This window comes from Schistocerca serialis, chromosome 4 (assembly GCF_023864345.2).
Source record: "Schistocerca serialis cubense isolate TAMUIC-IGC-003099 chromosome 4, iqSchSeri2.2, whole genome shotgun sequence".
Taxonomy (NCBI): Eukaryota; Metazoa; Arthropoda; class Insecta; order Orthoptera; family Acrididae; genus Schistocerca; species Schistocerca serialis.
In genome coordinates, this window is record NC_064641.1 from 16,107,280 (window position 1) to 16,132,111 (window position 24,832).

Genomic DNA, 24,832 nt, shown 5'->3' on the forward strand with positions numbered 1-24,832 from the left:
CGGGAATTTCCTTTCCCTTAATCACTTGCGTCACATAAATTGATTTCGAAAACTTGGGTACAAAAACTTGATGTAAAATTTAAACGTGTTTTCCGTGTTGATTATAGCAAGACTCGTGTGGGTATCGTGATATGACGAGTAGTATTTGTACGTCGATTGTAAACTTAACCTGTTCTTTTCAGGAACGTGATATATTGTGTAGTACTATATCGCCCACTGTAACTTCAGCTGTTCTCTTCATACACTTTGGCCACAGTATCCTCGTTCACAATTAACAGTTTCCAAATTCCATCACATATTTACGTGAAAAAGACATATTTTTGAGAAGTTCTGGGATGCTTGCAAAGATTTTCCTAATTTACGAATGTGCTGCTTAACCTGTTCCATAATGAATCGGTGTCTGTGATTTAGAGTTACTGCAAATAAGTAACAAATGGTCTCACATTGTTCTCTATTTTAATAGGAGTGTATATTGCCCGCATTTATTGTACATTGCTGCCGTATTATCTCAGCGTCCATAACGCGAAAAACGTTGAAGAGAAACAATAAAACTTGTACCAATTTTTCAGTTGTTGAAGAGAAACAATAAAACTTGTACCATTTCAGTTGTGGAAGATATCTCGTTTTTGGCTATAAATCACTTTAGTTCCAAAACGCCACTGGGAAAACTTGTAGCATATCAGACGCACAAATTAAAAGAGAATCGGCAATCCTAGTATAAAGTTATTTGTTTATTATTCTGCAAAACACTGCACCAGGCATAAGTTATTTGTTTACTGTTCCTTAAGATATTGCAGCAGGTATAATACAGCCTCACTGTGTTTGCTGAGTTGACGGCTGGAAATCGCCCTCACTAACTGCCAGGTGTTCACAGGCTACTTTGGATGGGTGTGTTGGGAGGGCTGCCAAGAGTTGTGTATCAGAAACACCAAAGGTATCTGTAGTACCTCTGCTGTGCATATTGTCTCTCCTGGTGTAAATACAGCACGCATCACTAAGCGGCTCTGCGAATTGAGTCTTATGATATACTTATAAGCAGTTGGTAGTCCTTAAGCAATTCGGAATTTCTCTCCCACTCTTCACCCAGTTTGATGTTTTATCCATTGCGTCTTCAATTACTTGACTCTGTTACTTGCTTAGATTAGGAACGTTTTAGGCCAGAGGTCCTCCACCTCGCTTAAGGTTGTGACAAGAGAGGCGGCCCTGTACTCTAAAAATATAAAAGAATTTCTTTTCAGAAAAGAGGTCAGCCACTTCTCACGAAACTCTAAGTTGTTTATATATTGCTGACTTCTTGGAGTACGAGGTTTTGGCCCAAAACAAACCTCCTGTGAAGCCTGCTTGAACCCGATACCATGATACCTCTTCTTGTAAGAATTACTACGCTCTCCAAGCGATCTTTCCGACACGAACTTCAAGCCGGATGCCTGCTTGTTCAACTGGGATTGTTTCAAGTAATCTTGTACTGGGTCTATTATCCATAAGCCGTTCAAGTAGCTTGTAGGTCACACTTAGCAGGGCCATTCTTCGATAACTCTTAGGGTTATCAGCTGATTTGCCAGGTTTTAGGTACTATTGAGGTTATCTTCGAGCATTTAGATTCTTGCGGTATGTTATAAAATCAAAGCATAGAAAGCAAAAGACCACAGAGCAGTAAGTTGATGCAGTCTTTCTCCAGTATAGTTAGTGAAGCACCTATCGCTTATGTGTGGGTTTATGTTTTTATTGTACTGTAATGCTCGTTACTACGCTTTTGTTCATGTTTTTGCAGCCCACTTAAAATCAGTTCACATCATATCTTTGTGTACTCTAAGGCTGGCAGATTTACTGCATATTGTTCGTCAAGTTATACGCCATCAGCGCATACTACCACTTGCGGCGTGGCGGGGTCGGTCGTCTGCGTTTTTGTTAACGCTATCGCTCAGTCCAGCTACCTCGATAGGATTCTCGCCGATGTCCCTTCACTTCTAACATTCTGCGTGGTGTCTGTTTGTTTTATATCGTGTCTCCCTACCACTTTCGCGCAACGACGCTCTGAGCGTGTTTTTTAGGGAATTGACTAGTTTGAACCTGGGACCTGTTGCTGGTAGGGAGACGCCAGACCACACATGACATGTAGAGTTCAGAAGAGTTCAGTGAGACTAGCGATGATATAACCAAATACTTAATGATTTCAGCGTCAGCTCCACTGCACTCCCTGTAAAAGAATCTTAATACTAACTAAATGTAGTGGAAGGGGTTCAAGGTTATTGTTAGTTAGCTGGTAAAATAACGTCGAAAAAGCAGTTAAGTTTACCATTGGAAATTTTATTCTACTCACAAAACATTGTTTATAAATTGCACTATTGATAAAAGGAAATGTTTTAATACAGGATGGTAAAAGCCAACTGCGTTCAACAAAAATGTGAACGAATATTCCCTGAATGGGTTTCCAAGTTCTACAATGGATCGAAGGATGACCTATGCCATATCACATCTATAATCTAGGTTTAAATTAAGTTTCACAAAAGAGAAAACTATCAAAATGGTCTACAGTGACCCTCAATTATCTTTAATTACTTATCTAACTTGTCGTAAATTACAGTGGCTGATGTGGCTTCTCAATAACAGAAAAATCATCGCGTTTCAGATTTTTACTTCAAGTGGCAAATGTTAACACCATGAGCTTTAATTGACGATCGACACTAGTATTACGCAAAAAGGGGGGGTGTAGCAGATGAGACTTCTGCAGTTCTGAGTGAAGCTTTATGCGCTGTTACGCGGCATCGCATGCGTTCATTACCTTGTCGGTGTTCGTCAGGGGGCAGCTGGCAGCACAGCTCCGCTCACCTCGCCATCTCGGAAGCAACTCTCCCCTAACTTCTCCTTACTACAATTTACCGAAATTGGTTTAAAAAAACTATCTGGCTGTGTTTTCATCTGACCAATCAGGGTCTCAATGTTAACCTTAAACTCCGCCTACAAAAATTCTGTCTATCCAATGAGAAATGTTATACTTTTCCTGGTGGAGCAATGTTTTCAAAGTTTGCAACATAACAGAGACGCGAAAAAGTCTCACGCTAAAACTTGCAGCGGGTGTGGTCCTCTAGTGTTATCGTAAGATCTATACTGTTCTTCTGGAGGGCTCTATCTTTTAACATGGGCTGGGGGGTGGTCCTAGTGTAACAGAGACGCGAAAAAGTCTCACGCTAGAACTTGCGGCTGGGGGGTGGCCCTATTTGTGTTATCGTAAGATCTATACTGTTCTTCTGGAGGGCTCTATCTTCTAACATGGGCTGGGGGGTGGTCCTGACGTAACAAAGATGCGAAAAAGTCTCACGCTAAAACTTGCAGCTGGGGTGGTCCTAGTGGTTAGCTGGCGACGTGGGTGTCCAGTTTGTCCCTTATCGTAGGGCCTTCTAGCTTAACACGGTTCTGCTCTCGGCTTCTGCTCTCGTTTCTCCCCTCGGAACTGTGTCTGTCTCACGGTGGGAAGGTATGACATGCATTTAGGCATCTTGTGTTAGTCTGTGGTATTCCATTTGCTCACTCGTTACTCGTATTACTTTGGTTAATTTAATGACACGATTTATTCGGAGCTATGTGACATACTACTGGATTTGCTTATCATGTCAGGGTTTTCATGGAAGGTATTGGATTCGCCTGACATCTTACACACTCTGTGGTAGCAGACGCGTGCTAGGCAGTGTAAAGCAGGCATGATGAAACCACCACCTAATACGTACCACACAGAGGCCTCGTAACTCTAGTTGAAAGTCAGTTCCTGAAAGGCCATGATTAAAAAATCGGACGTTCGGGATCTTCAGTCTACTTGCAGAAAAGCGTTTAAAATTAGATTAGCTCTGCTTTTTATTCATATTGAAACACATGAAATGGCTATCAAGTCCGTATTTAATATGGTAAAACGTTATCATTCAAAGTTCACTGTCTTTATAACAAATATTCACTCGGAAAACAGCCAGAATTTAGTAAGTCCCACCCGACTAATTATCAGGTTCTATCAGTCACAGACCCACCACTATCGCGAGTTAAACATTCGGTCGTTTCAGTGGTCTTCTTCGTAAGAGGCGTTCGCTAAAATATTCCGTACAGAGTACGAAACACGCCACGCGAAGTTGTTACTACGACCAGAAAGTTCACACGCTCATATCTCTCAAAGTATTTAATTTAGAAACAACAAACCTTCATCAAATTGTTCGTAGTTCCAGTCGTGTCGATCACGATATGTTTGAACCGAAATTAGATCACTATTTCCTCATATTACAGAGTATTTTTATGGAGCGATCTGACATCGTGTTATCCATAGACCGTCTAGCAAGCGACTCACTCTCGAGGTACTCTCCTCTCTGCACACTCCTCTTTTCGCGTGGGAACGGCGTGATTCTGATCGGTTGTTGATCTAAATAACCAATCAGAACGTTCCTTCCAGATCATTATCGTGTCAAATCTTGCCTTATCCCATCACTAATTCGATAGTAATTAATGTCAGCAAAACTTCAAATTCTTGTATTTTGTTTAATCAAAATAAACGAAGTGCGAAATATTCTTCAAACTGATAAATAAACTTATTAGGCCTCTAACTTAACAAATCTGTATTTGCAATTCGAGTGTTAGCAGACATAGGCGACATAACAATTAAAAAGCTTGCATACTTTGCCTACTTTCATTCCATAATGTCATATGGTATAATATTTTGGGGTAACTCTTCAAGTCTAACAAAAGTTTTCAGAGTCCAAAAGCGTGTAATACGTATTATTTGTGGAGTAAATTCACGGACGTCCTGTAGAAACCTCTTCAAAGAACTGTGTATACCAACTACTGCCTCTCAGTATATTTACTCCTTAATGAAATTTGTCCTAAATAACATATCTCTTTTTGCAACAAACAGCTCAGTTCATACATACAATACCAGGAACAAAAATGATCTGCACAAGGACTTAAAAGCACTCACTTTAATTCAAAAAGGGTTCCACTACTCAGGAACACTCATCTTCAATAATTTACCAGCAAACATAAAAAATTTAGTTACAAATAAAGATCAGTTTAAAAGGAGCGTGAAAGACTTACTTGTGACCAACTCCTTCTACTCCATTGACGAATTTTTTAATAGAAATGATGTATTGTATATACTCATAATATTAGTATTGTTATTTCAGCTTAAAAATGATGTATATACTCATACTATTTGTATTGTTATTTCAGCTTAAAAAAAAATTGACTTGTTCCACATCCACGAGGATCTCCTCAGCACGGATCTATGGAACGAAAAACTAATCTAATCTAATCTGGCTACTTCTATACAAAAGCAAGCACACACCGACATACACCACCTGAATCGTGGTTGCAACATAACTTTCCCACGGTTCGTTATTACAAGGTTTTATGTAAAATGAAATATTAAATTTTAATGCATGTCCCACATACACTCTCTCAATCATTCTCACGCATTCACACGGCAAAATATAATCAAATAATAAGTTTGACCGATTTTTATATTACGTAATGCACAGTGACTAAAGTTTTTTTTTTTTAAAAATCCTAATTAATTGATTTTTATGCACTGCTAACTTTGGAATGGCTTCAAATGATAATGAAAGTCAATCTGTTATTGTTCCTAACTTGGTTTTAAAAAATAAGTGTAGGTTTTAGGACTCTTAGGTAATTCTCTTTTTCTTCAGAACTATAATAAATAAAAATCTGAGATTTTGACAGCATCATTCTATTAACAAAAGGCTGTGTACTAAATTCGAACAACTTCGGATAGTAACTAATATGGATTATTTAGATTCGTAGAGGGTATGAATCTTCATATCGACTGAATGTTACGCTATGCAGTTCCTACGTCAGGCGGCGTCAGCTGTACTGTGGGTAAAGAAAAAAAAAAAAGGAACCATAGCCATCCTGCAGCTACCGTACTACACGACTGCGTGCTTTACTGCAACGAACGTCATCTCGTAGAAACTTGCTGCGTTACGCACTACCGCATTCTTTGGAGCTGTCATTATCGACGGTGACTGTACATTGTCCGCCAGACACCCACGGAAGTTAACGTATGTACTTTGACTTAAGGGGTCAGCAGGTTCCTTGAACAAAATATACATTGGTAAATGCTCGAGCTATTCAAACTCAATATTGGCCTCCAAATTCCTGTTCACATACAACGTAGCACAGTCGCTACACTTGTAACCACTTTCGTGTTGTCAACACATGTCTCCTTCCAAGGCTGGTTGATTTAGCACTATTAACCAAAAAGAATCGCTAAAATGCTCACTTAAAGAAGAAGCAGCAGAGGAAAATAATAGTTCCACACTAAGCCAGGTACAGACACATTAAATTGTGAACTGTCTCTGCGTCGTGAGTCTACGAACATGTGGAACAATGCGTATGTGTACGACTGGAAGCTCAAACTGGGGAAAGTTGGATCAAGGCAGACAATGATGACGGAGCCCGCTGTTAATGGTTGCTGTGTATCTGAGGAAGGGATGGACAGTTCGCTAGTCGAAGCGGAAAACGCTCTACGTTAAACATCGTGAGGTCACTGATCTGAGTAATAGGCCCAGTTGTAAAGTTCCTTAACCCAAATGTTGTGTGCCCTTGTGCGTTGATCTTAGTAAAATGAGTTCTCTCTTTGAGACGCTATTGCAGCAATACGTTTTATAAACCAGTATCATGTGGGAAGACAGGCATTGCCCAAAACGACAGCTGTTTCAGCAAATAAAGCTATTGATTCTTCAGCTATCGACGACCTCAAAAAAATTACATTATTCCAGTGAAAAAAATCCATAGTCACTTGCATATCGTGGTATGTAAGAAAGATTGGAATATTAAAAACGTGGAAACATACTGCCCTCTTTGCATGTTATCATTTTCTAACATCTAGTTTTGATGGTTCAAATCGTTAACGAAATACGATGGATGTTACGAACATTTTATTCTGTCTTTATCATTTGCTTGTGTAATCAGTTCTCACTGTGCTACCTATAAACCATTTTCTGAAGACTGTAAATAGATATAGCTCCTTTTCCAAATTTAAAGAATTATTCAATATCTTAGCTACATTTTGCAAGGAGCGGTGTATGATCACTGTGCACCAAAACCAAACTCATAGCGAGCAGCTCAATTTTATAGGCAATTCATCACGAAGCACCATGGAGCCATCACCAGCTTGCACAGTGTCTTATTCACAACTCGGTTCATGGCTTCTTGTGGTCGGTGGCACTCTCGAAACCTACCACCTCAAATCTGGACTCATCTGACCAGACCATGGTTTTCCAGTCGTCCAGGGTCCAAACGATATTTCGCCGCACTGTACTAACAGGTACGTTCGCCGTACGTACCACATTCACTTCTGCGGTACTTTCACGGAATGTTCGTTGTCTGTTAGCACTGACAATGCTACGCAAACGCCACTGCTCTGGGTCTTTAAGTTAAGGCCGCAGGCCACTGCATTGTACGTGGTGAGAGGTAATCCACAGATATACAGAAAACAGGGGAAACGCAGTGCAAATGTGGAATATGTGGTTGGAGGCGACTAGATGCAGCCGAGTACAATGCTATACTACGCGTCCCGATCCCAAATATAGTGGATTTGCGCTAGGTGTTGGCAGCTGTACTACGAGGGTCCTCCAAAAGATGCACACTATTTTTTTTTAATCCATCTTTTATTCTACATGTTTGAAAGTTTTACAGCGTGTAGATACATCCTTTAGGAACCATATTTTCATTTCTCCACATCATTTCCATCTCTCTCAACTGCCTTACGCCATCTTGGAACCAGCGCCTGTATACCCGCACGGTAATATTCTGGAGCAACCTGTTGGAGCCACTGTTTGGCAGCGTGCACAAGAGAGTCATCATCTTCAAACCTCGTTCCACGAAGAGAGTCTTTCAGTTTCTGGAAGAGATGATAGTCGGATGGAGCCAGGTCAGGACTGTAAGGCGGGTGTTTCAGTGTTGTCCATCCGAGTTTTGTGATCGCTTCCATGGTTTTTTGACTGACATGTGGCCGTGCATTGTCGTGCAACAGCAAAACATCCTGCTTTTGCCGATGTGGTCGAACACGACTCAGTCGAGCTTGATGATTCTTCAGTGTCGTCACATATGCATAAGAATTTATGGTGGTTTCACTTGGCATGATGTCCACAAGCAAGAGTCCTTCGGAATCGAAAAACACCGTAGCCCTAACTTTTACAGCAGAAGTTGTGGTTTTGAATTTTTTTTTTCCTTGGGTGAATTTGCATGATGCCACTCCATTGATTGCCTCTCCGTCTCTGGAAAAAATGATGGAGCCATGTTTCGTCAGCCCTCACAATTCGTCCAAGAAATTCGTCTCCACCATTCTCGTACTGTTCCAAAAGTTCGCTGCATACCATTTTTCTTGTTTCTTTGTGAGCTACTGTCAACATCCTGGGAATTCACCTGGCACAAACCTTTCTTAACGCCAACACTTTCAGTATTCTGCAAACACTTCCTTCCCCTATCCCAACGTAGCGTGACAATTCGTTCACTGTGATGCGTCTGTCAGCAGTCACCAATTCGTCAACTCTCTGCACATTGTCTGGAGTGAGTGCAGTACGAGGCCAGCAGCTGCGAGGACAATCCCCAATATTGCCGTGGCGGCTTTCATCACGTAACCTGCTTGCCCACCGACTAACTGTACTACGATCGACAGCAGCATCTCCATACACCTTTTTCAACCTCTTGTGGATGTTTCCCACTGTCTCGTTTTCACACTACAGGAATTCTATGACAGCACGTTGTTTCTGACGAACGTCAAGTGTAGCAGCCGTCTTGAAGACATGCTGTGACGGCGCCACTCACGGGAACAGGTTGAACTAAGTTTGAAAACAAGCGGGAAGGATGTGTCTACACACTGTAAAACTTTCACACATGCGGAATGAAAACTGTATTTTTACAAAAATAGTGTGCATTTACAAGCAGCTTTAGAACACGGAACGAGAAGTTATGTCATGAGAGCGTGGGTAGAAGTGACATAAAAAAATCGATAGAATTGCGAAAAATGATGGAAAATACGTATAAATTGAGGGAAAATAAGCTGAAAGGGAAATTGAGAAAGTAATTGCGTGTCTGCTAGTTGACGCAGAACAATTCCTGTTAAAGGGGACAAGTATGCGACAACAATAGGAATCCGAGAAAACGTCGATATGGAAGCGAAAGGAACCAGGGAAACAGTTACTTTTTTCCACCGAGGCAGCATTCTACTGTATGTCTATTGAGGTAACAGTGATACACGCGAGTTGCTTCTGTATTTGACGCTTTTAAGGAAAACAGAAACCGTTTGCCTCTAAACTGACATACATCTTCGTTAAAGGATAACAGAGAGTGGACGGGGTGATCGATAGAGATGGAGCTGTAACGAGGTACGATTTAATGGGAGACTGATGGTGCGTTGTAGAGGGAGAGGGATATGTTGGAGCAGGCCATTTGGCCATTTATTCCCCAGTTCTGTCAGGATGTATCAGTCGCGTGGCACAGCCTGCATTCGAATCGGATACAACCACGTGTTCTATATTTGACTTAGGGCAATGTCTACTTGCGATCGTTAACAGCAAACCTCTCCGTCATCAGTGGGCTTCCATCTCATGTGTGATGAAACGTGACCATCCTGTTTCGACACATTCCTCTAAACGAACGAAGATTTACGCGATGTACTCCATTCCCTTGTCGCATCTTGGGTATAAAATCGGGACTTTAGTTTTATAACTAAGATGATTCTAAGTTAGCGATAGGTGTTCGTGAGACGCTGCAATCCCCATGTATACATCTGCTTGACAGATGTCCTGTTTACAGAGTTAGTGGAGGCATGATGCGTAATTTCACATGTCGGGCGCCGCTGCTATGCGTTTATCTATTTCCTTGTAAGAGGTATTCTCCATTACTAACATCACTTTATATAGGACTGATGCAAGCATAGTATAATTTCTGAACATTGATCGGATATGAACAGTGGACGCTATACATCTCTGGAGAGCTACATTTTGCATGTATCACACCCAGCCACTGTTTTAAGGAAGTAGTTTTTTCGTTTTACAGTTTGTTACCATAGTTTATCTTAGAGAAACCTGCAAGAAGGATGTATGTCATGCGCTTGAGATATATTTCTTACACTGGAATATTAACAGCGCTATACAGTACATGTTTGTGTTGCGTCATGTGCAAAGGAAATGACTATGTCCAGTCGCAAGGAAGGTATGGATTTCACACGGAATACTGCGATAGCAAAGGGGAGAGTATGTCAAGTCATTGGATCTGTACAGATATTTCTATTTCCAGAGCCACAGCCATCAGCAAGGAATATTTCCGATACTTCACTCATTGTTGAATGTCATACAACTGAGGTCACAATAGCTACATTCAATTGTAAGTACAGTGATCAAATATATAAGCGACCAATTTCCTAGGATGATGATTCTGCCTATGCATGCTTGGCGTGCAGCGCCGGTGGCATGTGGAGGTAATGATTAATGTTTCCCATTAATAGCAGGAGCTGCCGAAATAGAAAGGCCTGTTGAGATGCAGGAACGTAATTGAATGAACCGATTCGTCCTCTAGACGACCAAATAGCGAACTAATACTTACTATGTGTTGGGCAACTTTCGTGATTGCATGGCAATTTTAGAAGATTCAATATGGACAGGTGTTTGCGATGTACCATTATTCTCTCCCATGTAAATTGTCTGAGTGACTGCTTCTTCACATTTCGCATCTTTATTTGGTTGAGAGAAGATCGATTGTGTTGTGTGTTGAGTGCATCTAGCAGGAGAAAGACGGGTGGACGACACGTTTGCTGGTTCTCTAGACATGAGAAACACCTTAGTTGATTTTGTAAATTACAGTTTGATTTGGAATCTGTTAAATCACCAACATCGGTATTCACGAGTGAAAATATCAGTTTCGTCATTTGGTTCCGAGTTTTCACGTAAAGGTCTTAACAGACGGGATAAGTTTCTAGTTACTCAATGGCTCACAATGATTTCTTACTCAGGGGAAAATTGTGTGACCTGGGTGGTGGAAGCTATGCATGGAATGCACTGACACAAACCCCGACTTGGCAGTCTGAAAATATAAAAGGTGCCATTGTGTGTTGGCTGGATTTACAAGTATCGAAAGTACAAAAAGTTTTCGTGTAAGTGGTGAAATCGATAAACTGAAAAGACTCTAGGGCTTTTTAAAATTATAATTACATCCTTTATTCATCGACAAGTATGTGATGGCAGGAGGCTTTTTGCAGTGTGAAAACGACACCCAGCTGGTGCAAGTGTGGACGTATCATAATTTTTTTATACACCTATAACTGATAATCAAAAATGTTATGTTGCTGCTTGAACATAAAGAGAGTGTGGCTTATGTTCCAACATATCACCAGATGTTTGTGGGACGTAATCAAACTACTATTCATGTAAAAGAAAATTTTGTATGTCTAGTCGTAAGGGAAGGACACATTCAACATGGTGAATTGTGATTTCAATGCACTGAGGAGTACATCCGAACGTAAGTGGTGATAGATTCATTTCGTAAACAGCTGCACAATATAGCAATGCAAGTGTTCAACTGGATCTGCTATAGCGTACAAACAAGACAGGTAATACGGCTGTGACAATACATCCCCTCATCTGCACCCTTAAGCATACCCTCGCATTTTCATCGTTGTTCTACCGATAGTGATGTTGAATTCAGTACACCAACCCGCAACGGTGGTGTCTTTCCAAGCATTACGTCCGCAGGTGCGGTATTCATTACCGCATAGTGCCGGATGCCTGTCCTTCATAACAGTTGTTTGAGAGAATCTTGGCAGGATGCAGCACCTTCCAGAAGCACTGATTCAAAGACTTAGTCAGATACTTTCCTAGGACTGAGGAGAATAGAGACATATAGCCGGTGTGAGTGTAGGCATACCATAACTTTTTCGGGTGCTGCACAGATATAAATGGTAACTGCACTGTTTGTGTAAAATGTGTACATATTGCAGTGTAATGTTCTGTGGCTTATGTCGGGCATGACCAGAGAAAATAAGTGTGTGTCCTATCATCTGGGACGTATAGATTCAGCACATCCATAGCTGCAAGGTTATGAGAGATTTTTATGTGGAAAATTATGTGCCCTATAGGTACTCAGATTCGTTCCAGTACCACAGCCATCAAGAGGAGACATTGCTGGTACATCTATCGGTGTCAGACTGCAGAAGCAATCGTAATATTTAATTGTAGTTACACTGGTAATTATGTTCCTGGTTCCCAATATTCTTGTGAGTCTTGTATGTATTTGATGATCTGTAAACAACTTTTGTGACGTTTAACTGTCAGTCCAATATGGCGATGTGTACAAAATAGTTTTTTGCTGCTGAAAGTCTTGTCTGCAGGAAATAATGGTGGGCAGTGCTCCCACACTGGCAGCAGCAGCGGTTTGATGGGTAAATTCAGTGACAGATGGGCTGTCCCATAAGGATTGCAAGGAAAAATACACCCTGTGCTATTCTGAGAAGCACTGCAACATCTCTCTCGCCACTGGACCCGCACCGCAGCTATGTGTCATCGCGGCGGCAATGGTGCCTAGGTGAACACGTATTTTGACAGGTATTTCTCGGGTGTCATGCATGAAAGAGATGCCGCCTTCTCGTGCTTGCGGAACCCGAATGGACACCTGTGCGTGGCTCGGCAGTTGATTGCCGTGTCATCACTTCGCAGGGGCTGCCGGTGCACCCTGACCTTGGCGTCGCCGTTGGGCAGTGGGATGTGTTTTTTATTAGTGATCTTTTCTTTAAACTATATTCCATTGACTTCACGGACTAATAGGATGCCACGAATTAAAAAAAAACTACCCCATACATGTGAAGAATATCGATTTAATTAATTTGCATAAATTTTTTATATCAACATAGTATTAGCAGTACAATAGTGAAGGGGAGGATGTGCGTGAGTGGGCGACATGGAGCAGAACAGCAGGTTAAGTGCAGAATACTACATTAATTTGAATAAGTTTTATGTGAAATGCAGTACAATAGTTTATGGGGGTTGGTGACAAAGAAGAATGCGCCATAAATGGCGTTCAAAACCATCTGAAATTCGAAAAGTGTATCAGAAAATGGTGAGAGGACATGAATAATTACTTAATTTGGTATCAAGGGCAGTACAATAGTTCAAGGAAATGAGGGTGATATGGAAAACCACTAAACATAACAATAGGTTAAGTGCTGACAAAGGGCCAAACATTAGGTTAAGACACCTAGAGTACAGTGCTGAACATCAGGTTATGCAACATGTTTGCCCCACGTAATTGCTTCTTACAAGACCTACTTGTTACCAAACACCAGAGAATGATGAGCAAGAGAAATCCATCCCCCACAATCTGAATGCTTTGTAAATAAATAATATATCCTTTAATTTCCTGTTATGAGATCCTTCCTCTCCACCAATTTCCATATATTCCATACACAGCAATCGATTTCTGGACAAATTCTTTAACTAAATATATTAACTATATTCTGTACACTGCCATAAATAATTAAATAATATTCTGTACATTTTCTAAAGTGTTTAAACAATATTCCACACACTGTAACCGCATTTGCTCCAAATCAGCAATCAGTTGAGTCTCTTTTCCTGCCGATTTCTGGGAGAGATGTTGGGAGGGGAGGGGACTTACCAGAGGGGGAGAAGTTAATTAATTGATTAGTTTAATTAAGTAGTCAATCAAATTGATAAGAGTGAGAGGCGCTATCCAATAACTCAGACCTGAAAGTGTACCTGTAGCAGCGAGGGTGAGGTTTCCTGATGAGGGACGGGAGTTGGAGGGGGCAGGGAAGCAATAGGTTAAGTTCCTGTCAATCAAAATGAAGGGTCCTTTAAGTAGAACAATAGGTTAAGTACCTGTCACTCGAAGGAGAACGATAGGTTTGCCCCTGAGTGCATAACTGCCTCTCAGGTAGGCAACCCGCACTAACAAAATGCGCTGATGGCTGCTTTGCTCTACTACTCAAATGTACTGTTCACTAATGAGGTTTCACTTCAACATGCTATAAGTTACTACAGCATTAGGAGACTATTGTAAATGGTGAAGGAGAATTTATTATTGATGACTGAAGCCTCTGTTATATGTATCTGTTGTGTTCATTAAAGTTACAGAAAAATGCTATGAACTTATGCATCAACCTAATAGCTGCTTGCATGAGGGCCAGAGGTGGACCAACGTGATATTGAAGCATCCAGTTTCTCATGACCTGTTTGCTTGCAGTCAGCACATGTACACCATACCTACTAATTTCCATCCCATTGGGTTATTTCTCTGTGGTGCGTCATTTCTTCATTTTCTTTTCTTTTTTTTGGTCCTAGAGTGTATTGCTGCACAGTCGTTGTTATTCTCGAAATGGTAACGATATAACACTGAACTCACAGAGCAAATACGCTACTGGATGTACTAGTAATATCTCAAACACCCAATACCGACACAAGTTAATCACATGCACATAGGAATTGAATTCAACAAACAAAGAAACCACGAATTGTAAGAGAAAACAGCAATAAAATGTACTGAGCGATTATACACAAAAACAAAAAACTTAAATAAATAAAACTGATTGAAATATTTCGAAATAAATTAGGGTCAATGAGACTGGTAACTTTTGCTGCTGTGGTAATTGGAAACAGGACCAGATAGCTCTACAGACACAAAAAACTATTGCCCACATGCTCTACCAGCAGAGTATGGCTCTCGCTGCCTGATGCTGCAGGTAAATAACTTTTGTAGGCACAAACAAAAAACAAATGTCTGCCTGTCTTGCTGGGGACTCATTACCATTCCCTGTCAGTGAGGTTGATAGTAACACCGCTGCTTCGTTATTCATTTTCAGGAGAAGGCTGGAATCCCAGAATGCAATTCAAAAACAAAGGCTTCTCCAGCATTTGAGGAGGTCCTGGACGCCATTGGGTCCAGGGGGAAGTTCCAGACGAGGCTGAACATCGTCTTCGTTTGCTTTGCCTCATGCTTCGACCTGATGAGTGTCAACATGTTCTACCTGGCTATGCAGACTCCAGATCACTGGTGCTACGTCCCTGGCAGGGAGCTTTCCAACCTTTCAGTTGAGCAGTGGAAGAACCTCACCATACCAAGGTTTGTAGTGGGAAATACTTTAGCTTTCATCGATCGAATGTTTCATCGGTTCTTGGTAGAATCTTTAATACTTTATGGATGAAAACACACGCGATACTTGTGTAATATTATATAGTATTTATTATTTATTTCACAAATCGTTTTTCGCCTTTTATGAAATCATCAGATACAAAGGTATGTGGTGCAGTGAAGTTTTATTGGACATTTTAAACTAGAATATCTGCAGAGTGTCTCAATTTCCAGAGATGAAAAATGTTAACGTTAAGTTTAAGAGTAAAACAAGAGGGACTGTTTCAGTGTAAATGCGGTATAAGATTATTTAACTGAGATAAAATAACGGAAGGAAGACGAACATTTTTCGAGTAAATTAAATTAATGAACATGTGTCCATCACACCAAGCTTAGTACTGAATGACCAGGCGCAGCTCCCTCACTCGCCACTACTAACTGCAGATGTTCCTCATAACCCCATCCAGGCCACGTGGTAAATTCCTCCCCTTACTCACGCACCCCATTTTCCTCTATTTCAGTTACTATAATTTCTTATGTTGTGTGAAAAAATACATTGTGTAATCACACATGACTGGCTCACCTGCTTAATTTCTCTAATACAACTTATCTGTTTGTAATGCAGGAGCTATTAAAGACAAAATTATTTTTTTCAGCCACATCTTTGGAATATGTAAACAAATTTTACTGTTTAATTTATTTTCTTCTATGAACAACTATTGTATTTTGTATATAGCTAATGTGTAACAGGTTTTACCTTGGTTAAATGGTCGTACATCGCATTTACACTGAAATAATCCCTGATGTTTTATTCCTAAACCTAACTTCGGAAATGGAGATAATCTGTAGATGCACCAGTTTAAAGTATTTGATCCAACAAAATTTCACTGTATCACATACTTTAACTTTGTACCTGATGATCACGTAAAAGCTGAAAACCGGTTTGAGAAATAAACAATGTATGTTGTAGGATATTACACCAACGTTGTGCATATTGTCATTCAAATTTTGGCTTTCATCTACTACAGTTGCCTGTTCATTCCATGGTAGGTGAAACACAGTAAGTACAGCTTATTATAAATGTGTGTACCGCATAAAATGATAATAGATGGCACAGACCAATCCTGGTTTAACGTTATCATTCGGAATATGTAGCATAAACAGAAAACGTTGCACTTTCAATATTGAAAAGTAATATAGTGTTGGCGCAGCTTGCTTACTGAAACACGGGACATGTGCAAAGGGTGCAACTACTTTCAGAATAAGATCTCGGAGAAAAATCTATCAGAAAATCCAGAGAAGTTACGGTTCTATGACACACTGTAAAGGCAACGTTTGGATACAGAGCTTCTGCCTAGTTCTTCACACAAGAGTCTAGTGTCAAAAATGAAAACAGCAGACAGAAAGTGGGAACATTAATCTCCAAATTTAAAAATGAGTTCACCCATAAGGACACTTCTAATGTAACGCTGTCTGACCATCGTACGCACAAAAATAAGCACTACCAGTACTGAAAAGCAGTTTAGACCATCCATTGCGATGACTGCTCCAGAAAAATTTCTATTACAAACAACTTTATGCGGAGGGTAACTATAGCTGAGAGTCATTGTGAATAATGATAACAATACTCAACACTCAATAATCATTCAAATTATCACATAAATTCTAACAATTAAAAAGTCAAGAATAGTGGGGTATTTCCAAAAACCACTGATCTGTATCAAGGTGATTTATTCCTACCCTTTCAAAATTTCACTCAGTGATTTGTATTCTTGGCAGATGAACTAGAAATGCGTCTGACATGAAACCGGTAGCTTCGTATAAAGCACTTTCCATACTGCTATGCGGCTTCTGGAAACACCTTACCGTTCTTGACTTTTTAGTTGTTATAATTTTTATGATAATTCGAATGGTTTTTGAATGGTGACTGTTGTTATTGTTAATCACAAATTGCTATTAGCTTTTACACCGAATATGGTGTGGAAACTGATCCTTTTTATTACTTATCTGTACCAAGACTCTCTCAGTAACAAAACAGGTGCACAGAATCTATATCTCCATACACACTCTGCAAACCACCGTGAAACGCACGGTTGTACAACATGTTAAGATGTTTATCTTTTCCATTCACGGGAAAGTGATTGCTGAGTTGTCACTATGCTCGCTGTAAATAGTCTCCTTTTGTCTTCGAAGTACAAAATACGTAGGAGGTATGGTACATTCCTTGGTTTGTCAGTTAATAACAGTTCTTGAAACTTAGTAAATAGGATGTAGGGTATAGTTGACTTTTATCTTCAAGCATTTTGTAAGCGGCCTGTGACGGGGGTGGGGGTGGGTTGCGTGCGACGGGTGGTGGAGCTAAACACAGACAATCCCTCATACGACTATACACCACGTTACGTAGGACATGCACATCGCCATAATATTCTATGACTGAGCGCCTAGACCTCACGTACCTATATCCTCTCTGCACTTGTTCCCTTTTTGTTCCAACCACCAACTAAAGATGGATCTGATATGTTTCTTTACTAATTAGCTGCGGGTTGAGGGAGCATACAATACACATAGCTTGAACCACAAACATCTGGTAAACACATTTGTTCCACCAGTGCAATGTGGGCTGCACTGTTCACACAAAAGGTGTAACTAAGTGCGTACATGACAACTCGCACTTTTCGGAGAGTAATTTCTCGGCTTCTGCTGGTCACAGAGACAAGGGGTCAAGTGTTCTGGATAGCCTTAAGCCTAGAGACCATTTGTATACTTTGGGAATAACGGACATGCTGTCCCTTCTTGTTTTTCTTTCCGTTTTGGCCATCTGAGGACAACGTTAATTCGCGTCAAGTATCTTTTCTTCTGGGCTATCTCATTGTCCAATATTCTTTTATTCTCATGCTTTGCAACCTTCTGTCTTCTGTCTTATGACTTTTCTGTGGGTCTAGTTTCGTCTTCGAAACCTGTGAAAGCCTAGATTTTTTATTTAAAAATTACTCTTTTGTATTATCTGTTTCCTGTATTCCCATTTCTTCTAGACGCCTTTGCACCTCTTGGACCCAGTGTACTTTGGTTCTCTTGTCCATCAGAAAATTATTTGCTGTGTTAACCTCCCATGGTCCATTCTGAGGATGTGTCCAAAGATCAGAATCCTCCTTTCGCTGCTGATGTCCGAGATTCTCTCTACCTTGGTGTATAGTTCTTGGTTCTCTCGTCTTCTAAATTGACTACCATATGTTCTTTGAGGTCGCACTGTTCTCCTGAGAATTTTTCGTTCCACGCGTTCTAGTCTCTTACGTACTCCTGTTCTTACTAGGATAAGAATTTCTGCTGCATGTAAGACTATTCTACAGTTCAGAGTCAAAATTTAAACAATACGCATTTCCTCCAGCCCAAGAAAACTGAACATATCGGGTGGTTCTTATACATTAGGTGTGGTCTAGGGTGGACCTTAAGAGGCTTAGAAAGCACTATTTGTTCATGGGCAGTTCCTGAGAAAACCTAAAAGAAAAAAAAAAGATTTTTGGGTGTCAAAAGCACCAATTGTGGCGATATCGACTTCCATAATTTCTATTAATGGCAAATAGTCGAAATTATTATCATATGTTTTTAAGATGATGTTATTCAGAACCTTGCAGTTTTCTTCAGTATCACTAACCATAAGCAAGATTCAGAGATTCAAAGTTACCGTACTTGCGCTTGTAAAATATGGAGGTAATATCTCTTGTGAGGCATAAATGTAGCTTTAACTCACGTAGTTAACACATGGAAAAAAACTGTAGGATCACCAAAAGGGTTCTGAGGTCACAAAACAATGTTTTTAGCCAGCATTTTTCCGCCAACAAAACTTTGTGACGCCTTGTCTCAGGAAAAACAACACTTCACGCCTGTACAAATACGCCCAAAGTGTTACTGCAATGACAAAAATTGGCTGAAAAGAAAACCCCGAAACATTGCAAGTAAAATATTTCTAATAACATTTTTTCTATTTTAAGATACCATGAGCCAGACATTTCGGTGATCTGCTATAAATGCGCAAAGAATCCAAGAAAAATGTCAAACTATTTTGTGTTAAACTTATATTATGCTTTCTCATTGTCTATATGTGTCAAAGTATCTAAATTTGTCGAATTACACACATCAAAAAAAGTTTTCATCACCTCGGTTCCCAGAGTTCCACAACCTGTACAGAAAATTGGAATAGAGATCAACATAAACATCATGTCCGCCCTTTTTATTGCTCATTAAAACCACACATTGCGTGTTGTAGTACCATACAGCGAGACCTTCAGAGGAGGTGGTCCAGATTGCTGTACACACCGGTACCTCTAATACCCAGTAGCACGTCCTCTAGCATTGATGCAAGTCTGTATTCGTTGTGGCATACTATCCAAAAGTTCATCAAGGCTCTGTTGGTCAAAATTGTCCCACTCCTCAACGGCGATTCGGTGTAGATCCCTCAGAGTGGTTGATGAGTCACGTCGTCCATAAACAGCCCTTTCACATCTATCTGTCCCAGGCATGTTCGATAGGGTTCATGTCTGGAGAACTTGCTAGTCACTCTAGTTCGGCGATGTCGTTATACTGAAGGAAGTCATTCACATGATGTGCACGACGGGGGCTCGAATTGTTGTCCATGAAGACGAATGCCTCGCCAATATGCTGCTGATAAGGCTGCACTATCCGTCGGAAGATGGCATTCACGTATCGCAGAGCCGTTATGGTGTCTTCCACGACCACCAGCGGCGTACGTCGGCCACACATAATGCCACCCCAAGACAGCAGGAAACCTCCACCTTGCTGCACTCGCTGGACAGTGTGTCTAAGACGTCCAGCCTGAACAGTTTGCCTCCAAACACGTCTCCGACGATTGTCTGGTTGAAGGATATGCGACACTTGTGAAGAGATCGTGCTGCCAATCCTGAACGGTCCATGTTGTTGGGCCCACCTGTACCGCGCTGCGTGGTGCCGTGATTGCAAGGGTGGACCTCGCCATGGACGTCGGGAGTGAATTTCCGCACGACGTTCTGTGGCTGCACGAAAAGCATTATTTAACACGGTGGCATTGCTCTCAGGGTTCCTCCGAGCCATAATCAATAGTTAGCAGTCATCCACTGCAGTAGTTGCCTTTGGGCAGTCTGAGCGAGGCATGTCATCGACAGTTCCTGACTCTCTGTACCTCCTCCGTGTCCGAACAACATCGCTTTGGTTCACTCCGAGACGCCTGGACACTTCCCTAGTTGAGAGCCCTTCCTGGCACAAAGCAACAATGCGGACGCGATCGAACCGCGGTATTGACCGTCTAGGCGTGGTTGAACTATAGGCAACACAAGCCGGGTACCTCCTTCCTGGTGGAATGACTGTAACTGATCGGCTGTCGGACCCCCTGCGCCTAATAGCCGCTGCTCATGCGTGCTTGTTTACATCTTTGGACGGGTTTAGTGGCATCTCTGAACAGTTAAAGGGACTGTGTCTGTGATACAATATCCACAATCAACTTCTATCTTCAGGAGTTCTGGGAACCAGGGTGATGCAAAGCTTTTTGTTGTGTGTCTATCAATGAACTGTCAAAGGTTCACTAACCTCTGGAACTGGTTTTATATAACCAGCATACCTTGCTCTAACAAGCAATAGAAGAGTGCTATCGGGGAAGTACTCCTGTCGGAGCACAAACGAGGCGGCTATGTTCCTCTTTAAAAGACTTTGACAGAAGATGTGCGATACCAGTCACCTCAAACGTCATTCCGCCCTCCTCATCAAAAATTTTGGCATGCTGACATATTCGCGCTTTTTTGTGCAGAAGCAGAGTAGCAGGCAAACAGTGACGGTGGAAGGGAGACGAGACAGTGTCGGTGGGAGAGAAAGAGAGAGGAGCCAGTGACGGTGGGAAAGAGAAAGTGGTAGTGTAAGAGAAAGAGAGGTGGATGAAGACAATAACAGTGGCATCAAAAGAGAGAGGAGAGAGGCAGTGTCAGTAAAAAAAGAAAGCGATTGGATAGAGATAGAAGCAGTGGGAGAAGAAGAGAAAGAAGACACTGGAAATGAAAAATACAGATGAGCGGAGACCATACATAGGCCTGGGGACCTGAACACTTTCAGACCAGCGGACTTTTAACACGTATGTATGGGCGACGGCGCATTTTGGACCGAAATTTTAAACACGTTAGTATAGGGTTTCGTTAGACCCCTGAAATTATTGAGCTGTCGGAGTATGGCGGGGACAGTTGCAGGGAGAAAGAAAGAAAAATGGAGACAGTGTAACTGATGATGATGATGATGATGATGATGATGATGATGATGATGATGATGATTTTTGGTTTGTGGGGCGCTCAACTGTGCGGTTATCAGCGCCTGTACAAATTCCCAATCTTTACTCAGTCCAGTCTCGCCACTTGTATGAATGATGATGAAATGATGAGGACTACACAAGCACCCCGGGCGGAGAAAATCCCCAACTCTTCCGGGAGTCTAACCTGGGACCCCGTGATCGAGCAGCGCTAGCCACTAGACCATGGGCTGCGGACAGTGTAACTGAGTGAGGAGACAGTGGCAGCAGGGTATACTGTAAACCAATGGCTGAAAAGGGAGACAATGTGAGAGACGTATGTAGACTGTGGCAGTGAGAGGGAGATGCTAAGTATGAAGGCTTAACTTTAAAGAGAGACTGTGTAAGACGATTTAGAACGCTCTGTGTTAAAAGAGCGCGAAAACGTCCACATGCCAAAATGTTTGGCGTGGAAAACGGAATGAGGATTGAGGTAATTGGTTTCCCACTTTTCTGTCAGAGTGGTTTAAAGAGGATCGTATTCGCCTTTTGTTGTGCTCCGACAGGAGCGTTTACATAATTAGTATTTCTGCCACACGGTGTACTTGCAGTACAGTATACCCTATAGTTGTACTGCACAGCCTCTCTATTCGATTACTGGTTCCGTAAACAAGCAAAATCGCTGTCGACACTTCTCTCGCCATTAATGTTAATTCATCCAAAGTGTTCAGCTAATGTTTTTTACGAGTTCACACACAATCGTTTCGCGGCGTGGCTGGCTGTTGATCTATCGATGCGATATGCGAACGAAAGTGTCCACTCGTAAAATTCAGTTACACAGATGACAAGTTCCCCTCAATCAGAATAATCACCGAATCAGGATCAAGGCATGCTTGTTGATTCCGTAACAGTGGCGACGCGGCTGGCTGTTACCTTGACGATGTGGCACGGGACTGTGGAACTCGCACCTTTCATAATACTTCGCTGATACTTTTGAAAAAACTGTAAAACACACGGCCTTTACGGTGAAAGCCTTGACCATATCTCACCAAAGTGCTGGAATTTCCGTTTTCGCACGCCACGACTCCGGCACTATGTGTAGCGTCCACCGCTAAGGCACTAACTAAAGCACTGTATAGTATAAACTAAACAATCCACCATTTTGAATACCACGTTGAAGGTACTCGTTTAAAACTCTAATCTTAAATTCATCAAATGTATATTCCTTGCGCAGATAATATTACAGCGTAGTAAATGTATTCGCTCAGATTTGACTTTAAGAGGCAAGCAAATTAAAGTAGATGATTAGACGAGTATTTCGAGATATGATACGTTCACTTACGTTCCACGCAAATCATACATTGCTCTACTACATATTTACCAAATAGTGTTGAAATACGTCTCCAATATTGTATTTTCTGGTTTATATGTGGTATATCCACGTAAGTTTACGCTAAGTAGGAGTTGCATTCGTAAACAGTTACGGAATAACGTTAAAATGGAACACAACAGGCATAAAATTCTAGTGTCTGATTCCACTCATCAGCTTTGAGCAATGACGTCATACCAGAGGCAAGGATGCTAGACAAAGGCAATATTTGAAAGCAGCGGATGATATTCCTAAACAAAGGAATGTAGCATACGATAAAATTAGTCACAGTTCACGCTGTTATTTAGTTATGCGCGAATTACATCGAAACGAACTGGAGATAACAGAGCAAAACCAAAGAGAAATATTTATGCTTGAAATGAATTACCGTCGTAATTTATGCGAGAAAGAAAAACACAGAGAACCTTTAAATAAAATTCATTAACCATAGCGCGTGATGAAGTCGTAATATTATAAAATGGCGTTAATTTATAACAATAATTATTGAATCAAAGGGGACTACCACTGGCAAGTGGGGGTTTTGGGCGGGGAGAAAGTAAAATGTAATACGGCTACGGGAAAATGAAGTAAACAATAACATATTTGAAACAGTAGCATGAAATTTGGAGACTGACACAACAATCCTAAAACAAAAGACAGTACACAAATAACAAAATTCACAAAACGTAAGAAGTATTGGAATCGATAACTAGAACTGACCCATATACATTAATTCTAGTTTCCAATTCCAATATTAGCTACTTTTTCGCAGGAGTTCAGAGAGCAATTACAAATACAGAGATACTATTACATTTCAGTACACACACCCGCTGCAAAAACGATCTAAATAATGAACAGTCCAATAGCTGGAATCAGTAACTGGAATTGAGCTCTTATATAGTATAATTATAGTCACCGATTCCAGTATTTGTCAGTTTTCCCAGTAGTTTAGAGAGCAATTACAAACGTAGAAATCCTATTACATTTCAGTGTACGCACCTGCTGGAAAAACGATCTAAATAACGAACCATGGAAATATTGGAATCGATAACTAGAATTGACCTATACAGGAGGTCAGTTCTTGTTACCGATTCCAACCATTCGATGGTTCATAATTTTGGGCACGTTTGCAGTAAGTGCGTGAACTCGGTTTTTGTAGGATTTGTAGAGAGCTCTTATTGATCTCTGGACTGCGGCGAAAAAGTAAAAAATAGTGAAGAGAGTAGTACCGAATGTAAGGAACATGTAGCACTGTAATACAAACACTTGTTGCAAAAATGGCCTAAATAACAAACCGTGGATTCGTTGGAATCGGTAACTACAAATGAGCGATATAGCTCAATTCTAGTTACCGGTTCCAACATTTGTTACTTTTTTAAGTTTCCATTACTTGTGTACTGGCGTTTCTTTTAGGATTTCTGTGTCGGTTTCTCCACATTTCAGGCTCCTGTTCTTTTTTTTTATTTTTCATATACGTTATTATTTATTTCATGTTTCCCGTTGTTGTGTTACATTTTAATGTCTTCCAACCCCTAAACCCCCACTTTCCCGCAGTAGTCTTGTTAATTCCATAATTATTTGATAATAAATTAACGCTATTTCGCAATATCACGACTTCAGAAAGTGATATACTGTAATGGATTTAAAGGTTCTCTGTACTTTTCTCACTCACATAAATTACAATAATAATTTATTTCAGACAAGTGTGCTCCTCTTGTTCTATTCTCATTCGCTTCCATTACCTTCACAGCTTTTCGACATAATTCATGGCTGAGTAATTAGTCATGTCAACTGTGATTGTAATTTTATCGTACGCTACATTCGTTTGTTTACGAATATGATAGTTGCTTTCACAGATTGCCCCCGTGTAGAGTCTTTGCCTTAGGCATGACGTCATTGCTCAAGGCCGACGGGTGACATCAGACATTAGAATTAATCCAAAATTTCATGTCAGCACAAGAGGGAATTGCATGAGTACCCAAAGTATATTACTGATGCGAATTGTATTGAGTATTTCAAAAGCTTTCAAAGAAATCTGTCAGAAATTATTTAAAAAGTAGAAAAAGAAA

At 40.8% G+C, this 24,832-nt stretch overlaps 1 protein-coding gene across 1 annotated transcript in view; it reads left to right on the forward strand.

Annotated features, from left to right (window-relative positions):
• The first annotated feature begins 6,368 nt into the window (after positions 1–6,368).
• The window catches only part of LOC126473670 (solute carrier family 22 member 1-like), a 76,686-nt gene continuing 58,222 nt past the window's right edge, over positions 6,369–24,832 (forward strand). The window contains exons 1-2 of the mRNA XM_050100903.1: positions 6,369–6,467; positions 14,867–15,126. Of these exons, the coding sequence (XP_049956860.1) occupies positions 6,369–6,467; positions 14,867–15,126 (359 nt within the window). The remainder of the gene's footprint in view (positions 6,468–14,866; positions 15,127–24,832) is intronic.